Source organism: Rhodnius prolixus, unplaced genomic scaffold, assembly GCF_049639745.1.
Source record: "Rhodnius prolixus isolate KJV_2025 unplaced genomic scaffold, Rpr scaffold_2, whole genome shotgun sequence".
NCBI classification, from domain to species: domain Eukaryota; kingdom Metazoa; phylum Arthropoda; class Insecta; order Hemiptera; family Reduviidae; genus Rhodnius; species Rhodnius prolixus.
Window position 1 is genome coordinate 9,580,735 of NW_027411592.1, and position 21,349 is coordinate 9,602,083.

The window sequence follows — 21,349 nt, forward strand, 5'->3', positions numbered from 1 at the left end:
GGAAAAGTTGCTCTTCAGTTCAAAACAAAACAAATTCATAAATCACTGGATTAGGGACAAAATGTTTTGCATATATTGGTTTTTCCAAGCTATAGGTATTGTCTAAATGTTAAACGTTTTAAATAAATTTAATCATTCATGAAAATCAGTTTCCGCGTTCAGGCGCTACGTTGTTCACAAAAAAGGTAACAAGAAGAAGATTTTCTGAAAAAGCCTTGCCCATTTTCAGCAACTTATTTCTCGAAATCTATTTTATCCATGTTGTTGCAAAAAATTACAGTTATAAAGGAGGATTTGCACTATTTTATCTTTTACAGAAAAAGAGAAAACAAATTGTTAAAGTTGGGTGTTTTTCAACATTACGTTTGTTCGAGCAGTTTTTGTGGATCAACCTTTATACAACTGTCCTACCGGACAGTTTTAATAAGTAAATTAAAGATGCATACAAAACGTAAATAATAAAAAAAAAAAATTCACAAAGAATAATTAGTATAAACAATTGAGAACAGCCTTTTAATTTTTACTTAAAAAATAATATATTTTCTAGACTGTGTTATAAAAATGTTAAATTAATTAAAATAGACAAATGTTTACAACTTCTAATTAATGCACCAACTACTCATTTCTTCTTCCGATCCTGAATACATTTTGGGCAAAACCACTTTCCTTTGGGTTTTGTAGTAAGACCAACGCAAGCAAAATGAAACCATTCTATAGGGCACTGAAAAAATAATTCATCAGTTAATAATTTGACCATGTACGTAAGAATAAAAGATCTTTAATTGTTTAACTACGACCATGGAATGATAGCAATTTATTATGCCAAATTGACACTAATAGCTTATTTTATATAAATCACTGTTAAAGTTTAGAAACATTAAATAAATACTTTAGTACATAGTAAATGAAATAAAATTGTACACAATAAGCTCAACACTTTTCATCGAAAACTTTTGAAAAGAAAGCCAGTCAGAGCAGCAGTTAGCGAAATTAAGAGGTCGACAGAGTGAAATATATTCTTAGTAATTTTTCAAAAAATTTAAACCAAAACTTCCATAGAATCCACGAGTCAGGGAAAAATCAAACCAAATTATGAGCTGTATGCAGAGGAGAATGGTAAAAGAAAACAAACGCCTTTAGACAGATCTTGCAGTAGATCCAATTTATATAAAATAAACATGAAAGAATAGAGTGAAGCGTATGTCAATAACACAATAAAGAAAGCGCAAAAATACACTAGGGGAGATGTATAGACTGTTGGGTTATTAGTGAGAAAAAAACAATTATATTAACAAATATAAATTAGCAGTTTTAAGCAAATCTCAAGCTGGAGGCTTCCCTGTAACATTCAAATCTTATAAATGCTTGAAAAAAGCAAATTTTTGTAGTTTTATATGTATGGTCGGTTCAACACTACGTAAATATCAGCTTTCAGACAGTAAGCCGAAGCACTGAAAGTTTCATAAGTTTCGGAGAAGTCTGAATTATAATTACATCTACTTCGGCTGGATTTCATATTTAAGAATTTTGACACACTTAAAACGTTTTAACTCTATTTGGAATACGCAACTTTACATATGTGTGATGCACTTGAGCCGGCCCATTAAGTAATTGTATTAATTAATACGTATAAATATAAATTAAATGAAATTTCGATTTCTGCATTTCATTGTTAAGGATCTTTATAAGTAACGGAAGAAATAAGATTCATAAATATAAAAGATGTCAGGATTTTCATTTTAATGTTATTTTATTAAAATTTCTAACCTACCCCCTTTTTGGCGGCATTTTTGTTCATTCATTCGGCAAGCGGTAATAAAACTGATGTCATTATCTTGAAATTATATTTATTATTTATTTAGCAGTTCAATTAATCTGGCCAAATCACATTACATTTATTCTGAATAACCACCGACTTCTGTCCAATGATTTTTTTTTTATGAGCGGTCATAAAATCACTGAACGTGGCTGAAGAGTAAATGGAGAAACTAGAATATTCAATAATTCTAGTAAAAAAAAACAAAAGGTTAATTCAGAGAAATTAAGTAAGAATAAAGACACAATTAAATTAATTAAATGTTAAAGGAATTATAAGTTTAATCAAACGATATTAAATTAGAAAAACCACATAAGCCAATGCTTCCTTTATTCATTACATCAAAAGTTTATGGCATCATTTGTAAACCTAATTCAAACTTGTCGCAATGAGGCGCACTGACGTGTATGGTGGTGGAAATTCTAATTCTAAGGTATGTTTTTGCAAAATGTTTTGCTGAAATTTCTTATTGCTATTTTGTGATGAACCATGTTTTCGATATGATTAAATTTTAAGTGGTTTCATTTTTCCCTTAATGTTTTTACCGAGGAATATATTAATGTAAACCCTGTGAGATATTAAATATTAACTTCACTCACTTCAGGATTGTCACAGCCAATCATTTCTCCATATGATACTTGATGGCAAAGACAATACGTTGGTTCATTAGGATCCACTGGCATGTCCAATACGTCTGCTCCAGGGCCCAGGGCCGGAAGACCCGCCAATGGAGATGCACTAAGAGCTCTATCCCCGGTACCTTTCGCACCTACTGTTCCAGTTATAACGCTTCCAATAGATTTTCCACCAGCTTAAAATTAACAATTACGTGAATGAATCGGAAATTATATGACATACTCAAACAATAGGTAATATTAATGAAAATTACAATTAAAAAGTAATATCTACACTTGAAGTTAATTGTAAAAGCTTACTCTTTCGTTTCTTTTTTGCTTTTGCACCTGAATCTTCATCCGAAGATAATCCTTTCTTCTTTTTCTCTTTGTCTTTGGCTTTTTTTCTACCTCCTTATGACAAATTATAAATAAATAAAATTAGATCGCATACTTAAATCGATGGCAATAAAAAAGTTTAAAAATGGTTTTTAATTTAGATAAAACTGGTATTCTGCCTTAAAAAAAATAAATAAAAACTTAAAAAAATGCTTCACGGCTCACTTCTATGTACACCTGTAGGTTGCTCATCCTGCGACCTAGCACTTGTGGATACTTTATCTTGAATTTCAGAATCAAATCTGGCCAAATCAGAGTCCAATCTGCGAATATGTTTGTCAACCTTAACAAATAATGTACACTTCGACTAGATGTTAAACTATTAATGAATGAAAATAAGGTGATTTGTAATAAATTTGAGTTTTTGCTTATCAATAATAACTTTGATAAGTAAAAGTGTAGGTACTTTAGTATTGACATGCAAGTTATAATTTTAAAAGTATGTCAAACTTAAATGTGTTTCGTTATAAAAACCATCCAAAATTGAAATTTCCAAGAAGTTAGGAATGACATCTTAAGTTCACATTTTTCTTACCAATTCGTATGTTTGTATTGCTAATTGTACTTTGTCATCTCCGTATTCTTTTGCTTTGTTGTACTGTTGCTGGATTTCTGCCATGGCTTCACGTTTTCTCTCTGCTGTCATTGATTTAATAGAGCTCATAAATTCATCCGCTTTTTGATCAATAGTTCTCATAACGGCTTGTGCTCGACTATCTAAGTCACGCATCAATGTGAAGTTTCGTTGTAATTCAATTGGCAAATGTTCTAGGCCTAGTTAAACAAACGGAGTTTAATTGAGATCATATTTTAACTGATGAATCAAATGCTAATTAATCACTACAAATACAAGTAATAAACTAAACATTTTCTCAGAACTTTCAGGTTATATTAGTTAAAATTGTATTTATTGCCATTTTAATTAATCGATACCGTTTTTAAAAACATAATAATTTTCTTACTGTCTAAGTAGTGCTCCAAATACACTGCAGAAGTCATTGTTAATGATTTTCTCTACAAAAAATATGGCACTAGGGATATACAGGCAGACAAGTGTAAACAAGAAACCTTTTGAGGAGGTTTCATTTTTGGCTTTGTTTAACGTTGCAATTTTCCCTCGGACTCGATGCACACGATATTAATTGAAGTTATTTAATAAATTGTTCAAATAGAATTATTAATAAAGTTAAGAAATTAGTCCCTATCTACGGAAACATCCATTTTTTCAGAATTCTTTTTAAGGCTAGAATCGCCACTTTTATAGTACCAATTTATCTTATAAAATATTTGTTGATATTACACTGGGCGTATCGCTTTAAATTACTTGAGTATTGATTTTCTTAGTTCGTCATGCGCACAAAAATGCAAAATGGCTTGAGTATTGAGTAGGAGCCCCTGATAATGGAGACCTCAATTTAATTTTCAGCTTTACCAAGTCCCATTTCTCGATGAGAAATAAATTATTGAAGTTGTATCTTACAAGAATTATTGCTTCCGATGACAAAGTTAAAGTGAATGTTTAAGATGAAAAAATAAAGAATCACAAAAAATTAAATATTTTCTATCATTTTGTAATCAGAAATAAATATGAGTCTATTAAGTTTTATCAGCTTACGAAAATTTTATTGCTTTGAAAATTACTGAAAATTAATTATTAATTACGAGCATAATTATGTTTTATATATTTGATAAAACTGAATTTTTACATTTTATTATAATTATATTCTTTAAATGATTATTCATCAATTCCTAATTATCAAGACCTAAATTACTTGAAAATAATGCTGTGATGCAAAATTATTTTCTGTATGAAGTTTATTGCAATAGTTTATAGTTTAATTAATATTTATTGTAACAATTGCTGTATTATCTAATTTTTCCCTAGTATAAATAGGTGTTATTTAAATTTTAATGCCTTACTACCAATAACATTATGGTCAGAAAAATAGTGATGAGGTCATCTCTCTTTAGATTACTTCATGTTCGTTCATTCCATTTACCCTAAATAGCAGAGAAATATTTTCAATTACCTAGTTTTTAGGTTTTTTAGTAGGTCAAGGATTTATCCATTATAAGACAATTGCTCCCTGAAATAACTCATTAGAAAATTGTGGAATATTTTGTGCTTTTTCAACGCATGTTCTCTTCACTGTTTAAAAGTAATGCGATGCTATATATTTTCGAAATTATGTTCTCAGTAAAAATGTACTATACATTTCTCTGACAAATAATGAACTATGGTTTTCTCCGACCAAGCAGTGATTCGCTTAAGAGAGAAATCTTGTCGTTCATAAAGTAGAGCAATACCCACTTCAAGAAGCCGAAACTTTGACTAGTGAATAAAATAGAAGTGAAAAGTATGAAGGGCTACCACCACGATTCACCTGTGGGTAAAAAGACTAGGTACTTCTTCAGGACTTTTGATGTCCCTACGTAACGTCATTTAAACTTACTCTCCAACATTCAGACAATACGCACAAAGTCTACGAGTTGTTTCAACTAATTTTTGTTCATTCATTGAATATGAGCATATACATTTGTACTTAAGAATTGATGACATAATTGTGTGTGAGAGAAAGTAGATTAATTGTCATAACGATTGAACCCAGTAGTTTGGGTGCGTTTTGGCCAGTTTCTTCTTTGTTACAGAGACCTCTGCAAAAGATACCCTGACACTGGTATTAGTAGTATTTTCAAATTTCTTGCATTGTTTTACAATAGATTTTTGTAAAAATTATTAATGATTTTTTTCAATTGCTGAAAAATATATATGTAGTAGGTTATACAAATTTATAAGGATGAGAGGCAAAGGAATCAATAAAAAACATTGCTGAGTAGTAAAAATTTCAGATGAATCATTTCATTGGGTGGGGAATGAATTTAGATAATGAAACAAGTGTTTTTCGTTTTCCAAATTAATTAAATTATGTGTATTATAATTTGTTGGCACTTAAACAAATTTTAGTAATGCTATTAATAATTAAAGAAACTCGAATATAACAGTTTCAATGATTTATTTTTTGAAGTAAAGTAATATTCTCTAGTCTAAGTATTGATTGAGCTGCGGTAGTGATCTTAGGTGCCCTTTATACTTGCAAAACTACAATAATTTACTACAATGTAGCAATTTATCAACTTAAAATATAAATTAGCTTTTTTAAAGCTATTCAGTTCTTTTGGAAAATTAAAACTACATAAATAACTCAGGTATTCATTTTTAACTAAATATTTTTCTTGTCTTTTTTTTAATTTGATTTAAATTGTGAGTCTGCGTGGAGGCGATGGTTGCGGCCAATCAGAACAGGGTATTCTTGCCATATATAAGCGGTTTTGCACCACGCCTAGAATCACTACGTCGCCAGAAACCGTGAGAAAAGCTTCATTGCCAGCTTTGTCAACGGTCTTCTTTTTAGCGTTTTTTTCTACCAATTTGTTTACTCCATTTCTACACAATGGTATGTATTTCAAGTTTGGTGTGTTTTTTAAGTATCAATTTAACTTGTGCCCTCAGTATCAGTATCCTGACATTGAATCGATTGATAAGTGTGGGATCTCATCAATAATCAGACTTTTAGCTCTGCCGGTAAAATACATTTAGAAATGATAGCAGATAATCTTGTATTCGTTTAGGAATTTTACTAAATCTAAGCTTGGAAACCCTCCATTCTTATTTTAAAAAAAAAAAAAATTTGTACCAAATTTATTTAAAACAAAATTGCTTTATTGTGCAATGATAAGGATGAAATGTGATTAGCTCTGTAATAATCAGAAAACTGTTGCGAAATTTAATGTAATATTTTGTTATGGTCGTTTTAGCTCACCATATAGTTCTAATTTGTAATGATAGTGCCAAATGTAGGTCTCAGTGAAAAGTACATGGTTAAATGTCACTGTTAATGTTCAGTACAATAAAATGCGTGTTGCTTTTATGTTCAACAGGCATCGTGTTCACTCAACTGTGCCAATGGTGCATTGCGCTAGATTATTGATTGTATTGTGGTCACACGCGGTTATCAAACTTACCCATATAGTCTATTGAACTATTATGCTGGTTTATAAAATCTGCAAGTTTAAATAGTTTTTGGTAGTTTTGCTGTAAATAGCGCGTACTTTTTTTAAAGATTTGACGAGTGATGGGTATTTATTTTATATTCGGTATTTCACGCAGTACTCTTTATTTTTATTGAATTAATACCTAGTGCCTTCTTTTGCCATAAATTGACCTCTTATTTTCAAAATGATATTCGTTCAAGATGTAACCTCGTGCAACCTATTAGCATTTGAGTAATTTTACGGTTGATTTGAACTAATTGATAAATAACAATGGCTAATGTTTTGCTTTTAAAATTTATCAATGGAATAATGGAAGTGTATAAGTAATTTGGAAGATTACAAATCAATTTGTCTCTTATTTAGAATGGTGTAAGCAAAAACAAAATTTGTTTATTTCAATTGAGTAATGCGAGAAGGAATCCTTGACAATTCATTGGGTCAATACAGAATTGTTTCTTGAATTAGACAATTGCTTCGACATTTTTCTACTGTTATTTAACTAGTCCAGGAAATGTCTCGGCACGTAAGTTTTACGTTGTATTTTATATTTAATTTTACCCAATTACTAAAACTTTTAAAATAATGTGTTACTTGCTCTAAAGTGATTACACTTCATCTTAATTTACAGTTAAAAAATAGCTATAATTGTCACAGATAATTGTATTAGAATATATTGTAATTTTGAAGTAATGATTTGATAATTCCGTTTCTAGAGGTTGTTGCGGGTGGATGCTACTACTTGGGTGTAACCAACCCATAAGCAAACCATCCTGCAGACACCCATTTTATACTTTTTTGGTGTCTGTTAACCGAAATTAATGCCTAAGGGAGTCGGAACATTTAGGTTATTTGATATTTGCGTTTGACTCCACTCTTGATGTTTAATTGTTAAAAAAAATTCAAATAAGTTGATTTTTTAGTTAAAAATTGCCAGTTAAGAAGTACAATAAAAACAAGTAGATCTTTCATCATATTTAAACATTTATTTTATTTAATGTATCTATAAAACTAAATTTATTTTTTTTCACCCGCTGAATTGAGTCAGCGCGTTTGTACACCCCCACTGGCCTCCAGGAAAGGCACTGGTTAACGAGGGAATTGTGTCTACTGAATCGCCTCGATCTTCCACCAGCGCTATTTTCTTCGTTACAAATTTTTCTATTTTCATTTTATACCAGATCACCGTGGGCCACAGTAAATTACCCAGGGGGGTTCGCCAGTTTGCCGCCTGTTTAAGGGAACTTAAGACAAACTCTCCTTCCCCTTCCGGGCGCACGCTCGGACTTACACATTATATCATTTTAAAGACTTCTACATTCTATGTAATTAACACCAATATGTAGGGAGTTACATAAGATCATAAGTGAGCGTGTTTATTCAACCAGACATTCTGAACATTATGCCACATTTATCACTTAACGAAAAGCGAAGTATTCTGCTGTTCATCATCATCATCATTATTATTATTATAAAAAAATTGGTAGACATAAAATTTGACAATAAAAAGAGGCAGTGGTTTAAACTTTTTACCCGAGGTAAAAGAATTAGAAAAGTAGGGAGGCTTGAGTGATAGAGGGGAACTTCTGTACCCTACAGTCCTTAAATAGATCTCCCTTTTGTGGCCCTGTGTGGGGCCCTGTTTTAAGCATCTTTTTCTTGAACTAACCCTCCACTATTGAACAAGTCTTCAATTTCAAAAATAAATCTAATTTAAAAAAAAAACGAAAGATTTTAATATTTTCACAGAAAAATAAAAAAAAGAACCGTATATTAAAAAAAATTCTCATAAAAATATAAATTATTTTATTTTATACAAACTCAAGTATATTATACTCTTAAAATTTAAGACTTTTTTTTTGTTTTTGTTTCAAATCTGTATTTTGAGATAATGTAGTCAGCAGTTAATATAAAATTTAAATTTCCATTTATTTATTTCAGTTAGATTATGTTTTATAGCTCTCTTTAAAAGGAGTGTGCTTGTTTTTCCATAACATTTATAAAGAACAAATCTCTAGCCGTTTTAGCCGGTTTTAAATTTGACTGACAAAACTCTTACATTTCTTTTTGCCAATAACTATTACCTATTGATTTTAGTTGAAAATTATTTATTAGGCTTTAAAAAAATCTATACTCAGTTTTTTGGTCGTTTAAACAAGGTTGAATAATTAAAACATTCCGGTCAGTTTTATAAGGGTAGATGGTTAAAAAATTGCGCGAATAAGCGTTTTGTTGAAAAATACCAACTATATCAGTTTTTCCTTCCTTTTTAGGTAATGTGCTCATAAATTCAGTTTTTGTCTAAAACCTTGGAAGATATTAAACTTGTATACAAGGTAGTAATAAACCTACTTAAAGTGCACATATTTCCATACTTTACTATTGCGTTAATTTCAAGTAATTACAAACATTAACATCGCTGCAAGAGTTAATCTATTGTGAAATTGTTCATCACTGCAAGAGTTAATCTATTGTGAAATTGTTCATCACTGCAAGAGTTAATCTAATGTGAAATTTTTATCGGTGGCATAACTCCGGGGAGTCACCAAAATTCCCGAAGAAGTGGCTCATCCCTTTTCAGCAACCCTGTAAGGGGATTTGGGACTAAACTAGATTTAAAGTAAATTTCCGTTTTACAAGATAGGTTTGAAAAATGGGAAACCCAATGTGTCATTGGCGAAAACTTCTGCAGACATCTTAATTCGTAGCTAAATGGTAAAAGTAAATCTTTTTCAACGAAAAAAACAGCTTGCTAAAGCGGCTATTTTAAATTTTTGCCCTTGCTGAAGCATTTCACCTCTAGACTGAATCCATTCTTCCCAGGTTTCGTTTTTCCAGTTAAGCAACAGAATTAAAGTACTTGGTGCATTCTTTTGACTTTTTATTGAAGGACCACCTTTTGCCTTTGTTGGCTTTAATAATTATGTCATCTATAAAGAAGAGTTGCAGCCAAAATGATAACTTACTTTCTTGACTTTTGATAATATAGAAACCAGCAGTACATGTGGATGCATAGGAATGCCTATAAAAACAAACCCACTACCACTTAGATTTCTGGCTTCATTAGTCACTTGTTTGTACCCTTCTACAAAGTGACTTAAAGTCATTGCGAGTAATTGTTCAGATATATGATGGTGAGAAAGCTTACGTTTATTGATATGCTATGTGAAATTTAACAACACACATCAAGTTCTACGGTCCCAGTTTTATTTACTGTTTAGTGGGGTTCTGAGAAAATGTTTTTATAGTTAGTCTGAGATACCCACTGGGACGCCAAGGATATTGAAAAAGTGGTTAGTTCATTTCCTTGAAAGAGTTAATGAGGGGAGGGGTTAAGCCTCACTTACCAAAGAACACTTCATGTTTTGAATAAATATTTACTATTATTAGGCGACAGTTATTTAATTCAACGTTTAATTTTTATTTAAATATTTTTTTGTTTAGCGAGAGTGTATTTCAATTCATGTGGGTCAGGCCGGTGTACAAATCGGTAATGCCTGCTGGGAACTCTACTGTCTGGAACATGGCATTCAACCGGATGGACAGATGCCCTCAGATAAAACTGTAGGAGGAGGAGACGATTCTTTTAATACATTCTTCAGTGAAACAGGTGCTGGAAAACACGTTCCAAGGGCCGTCTTTGTTGATTTAGAACCAACGGTTGTCGGTAAGTTTTCCTTAAACAATAAAATAAATTCATTTATTTAAAATAAAAGACAAAATGAATAACATTTTTATTAATTTTTTTTTATAAGATGAGGTTCGCACCGGAACCTATAGACAGCTTTTTCATCCAGAGCAGTTAATCACGGGCAAAGAAGATGCGGCCAATAACTATGCTCGTGGACATTATACAATTGGCAAAGAGATTGTAGATTTAGTGTTGGACCGGATCAGGAAGTTGGCTGATCAATGTACAGGTGAGATATTGTTGTGAGATTTAATTACCTTTATATTAAAGTTCAGCTTAACGCTTAACTAACCATTTTCTATAATGTGTAGGACTCCAGGGATTTCTGATATTCCACTCTTTTGGCGGTGGTACTGGCTCCGGATTTACTTCTCTGTTGATGGAACGTCTTTCTGTTGATTTTGGAAAGAAGAGTAAATTGGAATTCGCCATTTATCCAGCACCTCAGGTAGGTCATTGTATTCGTTTTTTATTTTTTATATAATGAATAATTTCATTATTTTTAAATGGTAATTTATATGCTTTTAGGTCTCTACAGCTGTGGTAGAACCGTACAATTCTATTTTGACCACTCATACAACTTTGGAACATTCTGACTGTGCTTTTATGGTTGATAATGAAGCTATCTATGACATTTGCAGACGTAACTTGGACATTGAACGCCCTACATACACAAACTTGAATCGACTCATCGGCCAGATTGTTTCCTCCATTACCGCTTCTCTCAGGTGAGGGTTTAAGTATATCAATAGCTTTTAAAGTACATTTTGAACAACTTATTATTTTTGTTGTTTGCCATATTATTAGCTCTGAAGACTTGTGACTTGAAAAAATTATACTTTTTGAAATTAAATAGCATTGGTCTGGCCAGATTCCACTTTTCCTAAAGAATCTAGAAACCAAGCATATGCAACAGTAGATATGTATATTTTTACCTTAAATGTAAAAGACTATATTTTTTCTCAAAAAAATCATATATAAGTGAAAAAAATCATTCAATAAATTAGAAGTCAAGATTGAAATATCTTACAAAAACTAGTTTTTGTAAGATATTTAACCCTTTTAATTAAAGTGGTAGGACTCAAATTTTACAGAAATGTTTCCTTTGTGGGAAGCCTCCGTAGTTCTCACCATTAATTCCCTTAATAGAATTTACCTGAAAAAATGTTTCAAATAAAACATTTAAATCTGCATTGAGTGTACCAAATATAAATGAAATCATTTTTTGAAGAGTGTAAAAATTTCTTAGCAGCACTGTAGAGGTGTCATTTTTCTCCACGTACATTCGTATGAATTAAAATGTTGCTAAAATTACGATTTACTAAAAATTCGCAGAATATTGTCTCTTATAATGATGAAATTTTGAGAATTAGTATAAGAAATAGTATTTCAGACCAATTTTTAGTATTTCTAATTTTATTGTATAGTTCCTCAGCTATACTGCCTTTACTAAGCTGGTAATGAATGAATCAATTGAAAACAAAATAAATTGGTTTTGTCAAACAACTTATGATTGAAATTTCTGTTTACATTTTCTTGTTTTAAATAGCTAGTGTCTTAATGTTTTATTGTTCGTTTTAAACAGATTCGATGGTGCTTTAAACGTAGATCTTACAGAATTCCAGACTAACTTGGTACCCTACCCGCGAATCCACTTCCCACTGGTTACTTACGCTCCAGTAATCTCTGCAGAAAAAGCTTACCATGAACAGTTATCCGTCATGGAAATCACGAACGCCTGCTTCGAGCCAGCCAACCAGATGGTGAAATGTGATCCAAGGCATGGCAAATACATGGCATGTTGTATGCTTTACAGGTAAATTTGTTACTTTATTTTCGTAATACCTGTTCCAAGAGCTGGAAATAAATAAATAAATAAATATTTCAGAGGTGATGTTGTTCCAAAAGATGTGAACGCTGCCATTGCTACAATCAAAACTAAGAGAACTATTCAGTTCGTTGATTGGTGTCCTACTGGTTTTAAGGTGAGCATTTTAAATGGTAATATTTTAAAAAGTAAGAAATATATTAAGGATTATACTACATTGTACCATTACATACAACTGAGAAGTAAATCGTGCCTAATGTGGCAACCAGATGTCAACCTAAGTTTTGATCAGTCAACTCGAAGTTTCATTTTAATGAATTGATCTTTTATGTTTTTTTGAGATTTACCAAAAAATAACTTTTATAATTTAGTTTAACTTGAATCCATAACTTTTATTGAAACATTTCCTAAACAAAAATCGATTAAGAGCAAGGAATGGTTCAAGAAATTTCTTTTTTGAACTGCTTACTTAGAATAATGTTTGCCCCTATTTGTTTTGCTCAGTTATCAGGTATTTAGTGAGTTGCTAAAATTCTGAATTTGGAGAATATTGGTTATCATATCAGAACGCGAATTTCCAGAAATATTTTGTTTTAATTTTCCAAGACTTATAATTTGCTAATTCTTTAATAAGTTTATTAAGTAGTAAACTAAAAGGCTTTTAACATTTGTTGAAGGAAAATTTATTTTTGGGTGAAGCTACCCTCTCAGGCCTATTCAACAATTCGAATGTAATACTAGTGTGAATTTACATGTTAGAGTGTTGAGGTAAAAGAGAAACCGATTGTTGATCAATTTCGTATTTGTCTATTTATTTTCGTCGAAAATCCATTTTTAAAAAAGAGTTGAGGGATGTCTCTTTAATCATGAAAGAAGTGTGAGAAATAAATCTGGAGAGTTGAGGGGAGAGAAAATCGTGTGCACGTTTCCTCCAGATTGTATAATTGCTAATAATATTGGCATTCTATAGAATTTATTCATTTTAATTAGGTTGGCATTAACTACCAGCCACCTACAGTCGTGCCAGGAGGTGATCTGGCTAAAGTGCAAAGGGCTGTTTGTATGCTTTCAAACACCACTGCAATTGCAGAAGCTTGGGCTAGGCTTGACCATAAATTCGATCTTATGTATGCAAAACGAGCTTTTGTTCATTGGTTAGTATTTAAAAACATTTTTTTTTTTTCCTTCTAACTAAAAATTTCTGTTCAATACATTTTGTTAAATATCGGCATTTCTAAAAAATAAAATCAACAGGTATGTTGGCGAAGGTATGGAAGAAGGTGAATTTTCTGAAGCTCGTGAAGATTTGGCAGCTTTAGAAAAAGATTACGAAGAAGTTGGCATGGATTCTGTGGAAGGTGAAGCTGATCCTCAAGAGGAATATTAAATCCTTACTTGATATCAGTCACCTGCAAGATTTTTATTTTTCTTTCCTACCACAAAGCTTTTTTAACTGCTGAAGTTTCCTTAATTTAATTTAGTTTTGGTGCAGTCGGATCTATTTTTCTTTTTTCATTTAAATAATGTAACTCGTTCTCTAAGGAAAACACAAATTTTTTTTTTACAAACATTTGTGTTGATTTACTTACAAGTTCAATTGCTAAAATATTTTAAGTGGGCAGACCATAATAATAATAAAAGAATGACACAGATTTATAGTTTTTTTTTTAAATAATTTTCCTAAACAAAAAACATCTTCATGTTGGTAATGAAAAACGAATTTACTCTTTTGTTTTGAGCAATAACTCAGCTAATAATTAATAAATCAGCTAAGGAGGTCATCTTAATATTGCATTCAACGCATAATCAAAATGTTTTTACAAATGTGTGGAGACAGAAAGTTTACGGGGAGCTCGGTCGTTATACCATCCTCTTCAGCTGTATGGAAGATGCCACAAAATAACTTCTTGCTTAAAAAAACCAATCCAGCCCAGGGAAAAATGGGAAAACAAAATTTTGTAAAATTTTTATAATAATACTCTTCGTTTTGTGACATACGAGTACATCACTAAGTGATAAAGTCCTACAAATAGAAAAATTTGTGTTAAGATTTACAAAAAGTTTGATAAATCTGTCCGTTCGGAACGTTTTAACGACATGATAAAATGTTAAACAAATAAAATTAGGAAAATACATATGGTTCCGCAAATTTCCGTCAGATATCGTACAGCTTTGTTTTTTTGCAGTAAGATCCAAAAAAACAAAATAAGTAGAGAAGCTCATTATTTATGTTTCTTCTTAGTAATCGTGAGGTACCTAAATGAAGATTCTTTAAAATTCCATTTTACATTACTTGTATTTTACAAGTAGTACATTCTTGTATGACTATGCACATCGAATGGGAGAGGTAAAAGTAAGGATAAGTAAAGGTAAGGATTCCCTACTATGTATATAGGTCGCTCTCCAAAATTATTATTGCTAATAAGATAGCCCGATTTTGATAAATTTGGCAGGATGAAAGGGTTAGGGCTTCCCTACGTAATATTAAAGCGACTTTCTGCTCTTACACCTGTTAAGGGGAAGTATAGCATCGTTTCCAATTATCGACGAGTCTACTGATTTTCATGAATGAGTGTCATGAAGTTTTCATGAATGAATGAAGTTGTATTTTAAAGCCTCGATGCTGTGCCTCTTAAGAAGGGGAGTTTGCCCCACGCAAGTAAGGCCCTCTCTAAAACTATTATTACAAATATTTTTATAATGCTTAGTCAGATTTTGGTAAGATTTAGCACGAAGAATGGTTAATGATTCTCTACGGGACTGTAAAGTGCCAAAATGCTCTTACAACTACTAAAGGGGAATTACTGCAATCGTGCGAATTGAAGTTAAATATCTCTGCCATTTAGGGAGTACTAAAACCATAGTTGAATTTTTATTATTTCACTTAAAAGGTAGTACAGCACTCGCAGTTTAATATTGCTATCTACGTACATATACCTTCACATTTTATTCTAAACGTTATCTCAAGAAAATTGTTTTTGAAGAATCATTGGGGTTAATCAACCCCTATACTTAACCTTTTAAACTGTAATTTTTTTTTAAAGAGATATTTAATAAAATATATATAGAAGATTGAATTTTGGAGGTATTCCAATTCCTTCAAAAATAAAACCTTTATATCTCTCCTTGTATTGTACAGATTTTAATGATTTCTTTGCCGAATTATAGAGAAAAGTTAGCTCTATAACTGATATAAATAGAAATGTTTCAGTGATAACAGTTATTGAGATATTGAAGGTTAAATTTTGGAGGTTGTGTAAATCATTCAAATTTGAATCCTTTATATCTCGCTTCCCAATTTTCAGAATTTAATGATTTATTTACCAAATTGTAGAGAAAAGATAGCTCTATAGCAGATATAAACAGCAATGTATCAGTGATAATAGTTATTGAGATATTGAAGGTTAAATTTTGGGGTTGTGTAAATCATTCAAATTTCAATCCTTTATATCTCGCTTCCCAATTTTCAGATTTTGATGATTTCTTTACCAAATTGTAGAGAAAAGGTAGCTCTATAGCAGATATAAACAGCAATGTTTCAGTGATAATAGTTATTGAGATATTGAAGGTTAAATTTTGGAGGTTGTGTAAATCATTCAAATTTCAATCCTTTATATCTCGCTTCCTAATTATCAGATTTTAATGATTTCTTTACCAAATTGTAGAGAAAAGGTAGCTCTATAGCAGATATAAACAGCAATGTTTCAGTGATAATAGTTATTGAGATATTGAAGGTTAAATTTTGGAGGTTGTGTAAATCATTCAAATTTCAATCCTTTATATCTCGCTTTCCAATTTTCAGATTTTGATGATTTCTTTACCAAATTGTAGAGAAAAGATAGCTCTATAGTGGATATAAACATCAATGTTTCAGTGATAATAGTTATTGAGATATTAAAGGGTAAATTTTGGAGGTTGTGTAAATCATTCAAATTTCAATCCTTTATATCTCGCTTCCCAATTTTCAGTTTTTGATGATTTCTTTACCAAATTGTAGAGAAAAGATAGCTCTATAGCAGATATAAACAACAATGTTTCAGTGATAATAGTTATTGAGATATTGAAGGTTAAATTTTTCAAAAATGGTAAAAATTGACATTTGAGTAAATTAGTAATGGAAAATCGGTTACGCAAAATCCCAGTTTTCTGCATTTACACTCCTCTGTTCGGGAATTATTAAAAACCAAAAAAATCCATATGATCTTGAAGCTCAATAAATGCGCTACTTTTTCTGAAATTATGTGATTCCTTGATTCATTAACCATTGAGAAAATGCAGTTGAAAAAAACCAAAATATCGAGAACGAAATTTTTAGACATTCAAGTAAAAATTTCATTGTTATAAGAATCGTTTTGAGGCTCTGTACCAAGCAAATTTATAGGAAATTTAATGCTCTTACAGATTGGAATAAGCAGATTTGTTGTAGGATAAAGGAGAGAAAAGTTACGGCTGTTTTTATGGTGGAAAACGCGAATATCGACGGAAAAGTTAAAAATGCAAATATCTTGGACTCTATTGAGAATCGGGCCAAAGTGAAGAGAATACTTTTTGTTGCATTTGAGCTGTAGAATCACCTCCCCAAGTTTCGACCACTCCTCCGTATACACCCTGAATATCTCTCTTCCTGTTCTTCAGATTTTAATGATTTCTGTACCGAATTGTAGAGAAATTGTAGTTTAATGAATTATTTACTGATCTTTATCAAAAACATATAGTTTAAAAATGTAAGTAGTAGGGGTGATTATTCATAAAAGGTACTCAAATCAGCAAGTATCCTACATTTTAATAATATTATATTTCATTTATATTTGAGTAATTTTGCTGTTAAAATGATTAAACTAATTAATTTTGTTTATCAATAAAATCGCTTCATCATTGGCACAGGGTAGAGGTTTCAGGATCACACAGTAGCGATTCCAATGTAATGTCTGTTTATTGCATCTGCTCAAAAAATTATTTTCTAATTTGATAATAAACTTGAAACAAAATTTGTACGTGAGCTTTGTATATTTACATTACTAGTGTAGAGATGCAGTCAGCTGCACGTAGTCAGATTTTGTGGAGTAGCTAACATCTTTGACGAAAATAAGAAACCGTTCAAAGGCGGCTAATTTCCAGAGAACATTGAGAAGCAAGACAACACACGGAATTTTAGGAACTTAAATTTTGTTCTTTTCAGATGAATGGAGAATTAGGGTTGTTATAAAAGAAGTTTTATTTGATTAAAAAAATGATATACAATTTATGAGCAGTTTAATCTCCTGTTTCAGTTTCAGTCCCTTGTAAATGTACTGCTCATTTTATTTTATTTTTCTTGTTTATTATTTTATTTCAAATACTAATACCTAAGAGCAATGTTATAACTTTACAATAAGCCATGCTTTAACTATATTCCAATTAGAAATTCAGTGTTGTATTTTTTCTGTCTCATCATTATATTGAATAGGTGAGCATACACAATGGAATATCATCAGAACCGTCCCTCCACTACATTTTGATATAGATTGTTCTATTGTCTTCATTAAATAGGTGATACATACTTACACAACCTAATAACTATCCAAAAGAAAAGTGCATTATACAACAAAGCGTTCTTAGAATAATGAAGTCTAATTTAGTAGCCATAGTCTTCTGATGACAAGCAATGCAAAGTAAACAACCTTTAGTTATAAGTTTTATTAACAGTATTGATAAATTAAAGAATGATAGTTTGGTTTTCGACCGTTGTTAATAGATTATCCTTAGAAATATTGAGGAGCGGTCAAACATTGTCAGACATCACACAGTTATGATGAGTAGTTAAATATACAATTCTACAAATTTGTATTACCCCGAAGAAGGCAATACCGAAACGTCGGTAAAAAAAGAATTTTTGTCTACAAAATTTATGACCGCTCCTTAATGTTCATAAGGATAATCTATTAATTAGACAAAAAAGTTTGATAGTTAATTAATAAAATTAGGCAATCAATCCAAAATTAGACGCATAAAGATTGTTTTAAATCTCAACATTTAATAATAGTGATTTTCGTCTAAATTCTTTCATTTCTGTATACTCTACAAATTTTTTAAATTAAAGTTTGCTGAAATATAATTAAAAAAGTTGAATGACGTAGAGACAACAAACATAACAATTGAGATATATATATATATATACTCGTAAATGTGTATACCCAATATTTTTGAAAAATTGCTTTCTGTTCGGTTATGTATTGTGCGCGGATTCATTTTTATTAATTTTTGTTGTGTATGAATTATTAAATTCATTGTTATTAAACAACAGTACATTAACTGATATAGAAATATAAATGAATAAAATAATAGAATTGGATATTGTGGGCACTACGAGAATGATTTTAAGTCATAATGCTCTCTAGAGTGCTATTTTCATTACAAAGCACGAATTTCCACTTTAATAATATTGAAGGTACTAAATATCTAGTACAATTTCAAGGTAGAAGAAAATTCTTTACTTGCGTCTTTAAGAACAGTAATATGAGAAAATCTGGAATATTTTCTTATAGAAGATTAAAAAATAATTTTAGCACTCATTTTTTTATACTAGGTGAAAATTTAATGTCCATAAATAACTCTTTAAACAAAAAAATCTTTAAAGCACTGTTTAATATCAAATCAATTAATTTTAGATCAAACTTAAATGATCCAGTTTTTTTTTTTTTTTGTGGAAGGACAAAAATGACATTATCCAACAACATTGTAAATTTATTCTTTAAAGAATTAAGAGCCAAAGAAAGAAAACAAAATAGGTAAATGATTTCAAGGAATTGTCCTCATTTTTTGAAGGTGAAAATTGTAATTAATTATTTCAGGAAACATACATTACATTATTACCTGAGAACAAGTACAATTTGAAATTAAATTAATAAATGATCTAAAAAAGGCATTTTAGCGAATACTTTATACATTAATAACAAACGAGGTTAACTAGCCTGTGATCTGGCTTTGACCACAAATGCGGAGACAAAATTCTAAGCACTATGTAAAGGTGAGTTTGTTTAGATTAATGTGTTTCAAGTCACGCTTAAGTGCGGACAATTCAGAGATTGGTTGAACTAAATAATTTTTAATAAATGCTTCCTTCTAAAGTGCTTCTTTTCATCGGTTTTAAATCAGCCACCTTTTACACCCCAAAAGGGTTGTTGGATGTGAAACCCGTCTAACAAAACGTCATTACTTCACTTCTTTAAATTCTTCTTTTATCTACACTGCTGGAATTCCTAGAGGACATTGGAATAGCAATTTACAGAAAGTGGCCTAATTACTGGAATACAGCGAGTTTACTGTGAAGTCCCAGTTCTTCTTTCTGCCTTGAGACTAATAGGTGTACCTTTTCACAATTAATTACCAAGAAATACGGTAAAATACATCTTAAATAAATATAAATAAAATAAAATGTTTATTTTGCGCTCATCAAGAGTTATGTGGAGGAAATTGTAAATTCTGTAAAACTTTTCTTACATCATTCGAGTTTAGTTGGACTTGGAATTCTTGCTAAGCCTTAAATTATGTAAAACTTTAAAGCTCTGTTGAAGATAAATTAATGTCCGGCTGAAAATCACTGGAGATATTTTATAGAACAAATGTGAGCGAATAAAAACTTCTAATAAATTCACATTTTTACTTGGATTTTATTAAACCACCTATTTAATGCAGCAATTTAAGTTGCTTTCCAACTTAAAAAAACATTCATTTTGAGTTATTCATGTGGTTAAATAATTTTTTTCGTATTTATAATTCCTAAAAATATAATACAATGAAAACTCAATTTTAATATCTGACGATTCCTTTCGATAATTTCATTTAATATAGGAAATGAAAATCCTAACATTAAAGAACCATGTAAGCTTTTTCAATTCATTATTATAATGTTGAATTCACATGTATATTCATATATTAAATATTGCGTATTTTTAATTATAATCAACCTTTTAGATTTTGTCCTTGATACTTGTAGCTTTTAGTATTCAATCACTCTTGCTTTATCACACCAAGAATTAAATAATGAGGATATAATAAAGTTGGTAATTGGAGTATTACCAATTACATTACAGAGTCAATGTATCTATACAAATCGGGTTATTGTGTAGAATAATTTTGATGAGATTAAGTAAACAAGAAAAAAGGAATATTTTATGTGTAAACGTAAAAGGATTAAGCCTCTTTTATTTTTTTATATGACGAAGTAGAAACATGTGACCGTGAAATGTGAATCTAAAACTATAGCAATGTACTTGAACCTAACCTTGTAAAAATCGCGTATTTTTGCTTAACTTAATAAATTACCTACTTGCTTACTTGTGTTGCTGCAATGTCGGCTTTCGTTTTATCTTTTACCGTTTATTATAAATAATAAGTTTTGATTTTAAGTCATAGAGCGCACTTTATAGAAGGAACCATGTTTTTATATTTCTGACCGGTTTCGGATTTTCATCCATCATCAGAGGTATATTTATGTTTGGTGAAGTGATTTCAACTGCACTTATTTTTCCGTCTTCTCCACCAATAACTAAACATTTATGTATAATTTTTATCATTTGCGTAGCATAAAGTAGTATAAAAGAGGATACATTTTCGCAAAAACTGATTTTACCAAGATTAATTTCATGTCACTGGTTACTAAGTCTAATGTTATTAATCTCAAAGTAACTTCTAATTCATGGAGTTGATTTTTTCCTATGAATCCTAGGAAACAGCCTCACTGTCCAAGAATGGATAGTTTCTGTCACGAAAAAACAATGTCCAGAGACCGTCAGTTCACTGGAAAAGGCTTTGGTTTTCAATTATACGGAATGTTGACGCTCCTTAAAATTAAAAAAGAAAAGAATGCATACCTCCTAAATTATTATATTGATTTCAAAGACACAAGTTCTGTCTTAATTTCTTTTCAATTAAGTTATCTTATTTTCCCTATCATCCAGTCCATCAATGTT

The 21,349-nt window shown here is 30.6% G+C and overlaps 2 protein-coding genes and 1 long non-coding RNA gene across 6 annotated transcripts; 1 reads left to right on the forward strand and 2 right to left on the reverse strand.

Annotated features, from left to right (window-relative positions):
• Positions 1-490: 490 nt before the first annotated feature.
• Positions 491-4,145, reverse strand: Ing5 (inhibitor of growth protein 5). The gene is made up of 6 exons (XM_074120771.1): positions 3,792-4,145; positions 3,365-3,603; positions 2,995-3,112; positions 2,752-2,844; positions 2,416-2,627; positions 491-721 (listed from the first exon to the last, which is right to left on the reverse strand). Exons 1-6 carry the CDS (start codon positions 3,826-3,828, stop codon positions 620-622), a joined length of 801 nt encoding a protein of 266 aa, XP_073976872.1. The 5' UTR covers positions 3,829-4,145; the 3' UTR covers positions 491-619.
• Positions 2,190-14,050, forward strand: LOC141450381 (tubulin alpha-1 chain-like). 3 transcript variants are annotated; one of them, XM_074120757.1, is made up of 9 exons: positions 2,190-2,249; positions 10,324-10,546; positions 10,635-10,799; positions 10,882-11,018; positions 11,099-11,298; positions 12,156-12,386; positions 12,459-12,555; positions 13,389-13,552; positions 13,653-14,050. In XM_074120757.1, the coding sequence occupies exons 1-9, from the start codon at positions 2,205-2,207 to the stop codon at positions 13,783-13,785; spliced, it is 1,395 nt and encodes a 464-aa protein (XP_073976858.1). In that variant the 5' UTR covers positions 2,190-2,204; the 3' UTR covers positions 13,786-14,050. The 3 variants fall into 3 exon arrangements, with proteins under 3 accessions (XP_073976858.1, XP_073976860.1, XP_073976859.1); XM_074120759.1 differs by lacking the exon at positions 2,190-2,249 and adding an exon at positions 6,124-6,284; XM_074120758.1 differs by lacking the exon at positions 2,190-2,249 and adding an exon at positions 7,379-7,405.
• On the reverse strand, positions 12,153-21,262 carry LOC141450398 (uncharacterized). Of its 2 annotated transcripts, none has more exons than XR_012456098.1 (2): positions 20,715-21,262; positions 12,153-12,427 (listed from the first exon to the last, which is right to left on the reverse strand). It is a non-coding gene; the product is annotated as an uncharacterized lncRNA (long non-coding RNA). The 2 variants fall into 2 exon arrangements; XR_012456097.1 differs by having other exon boundaries at positions 20,707-21,262.
• Between the last annotated feature and the right edge of the window lie 87 nt (positions 21,263-21,349).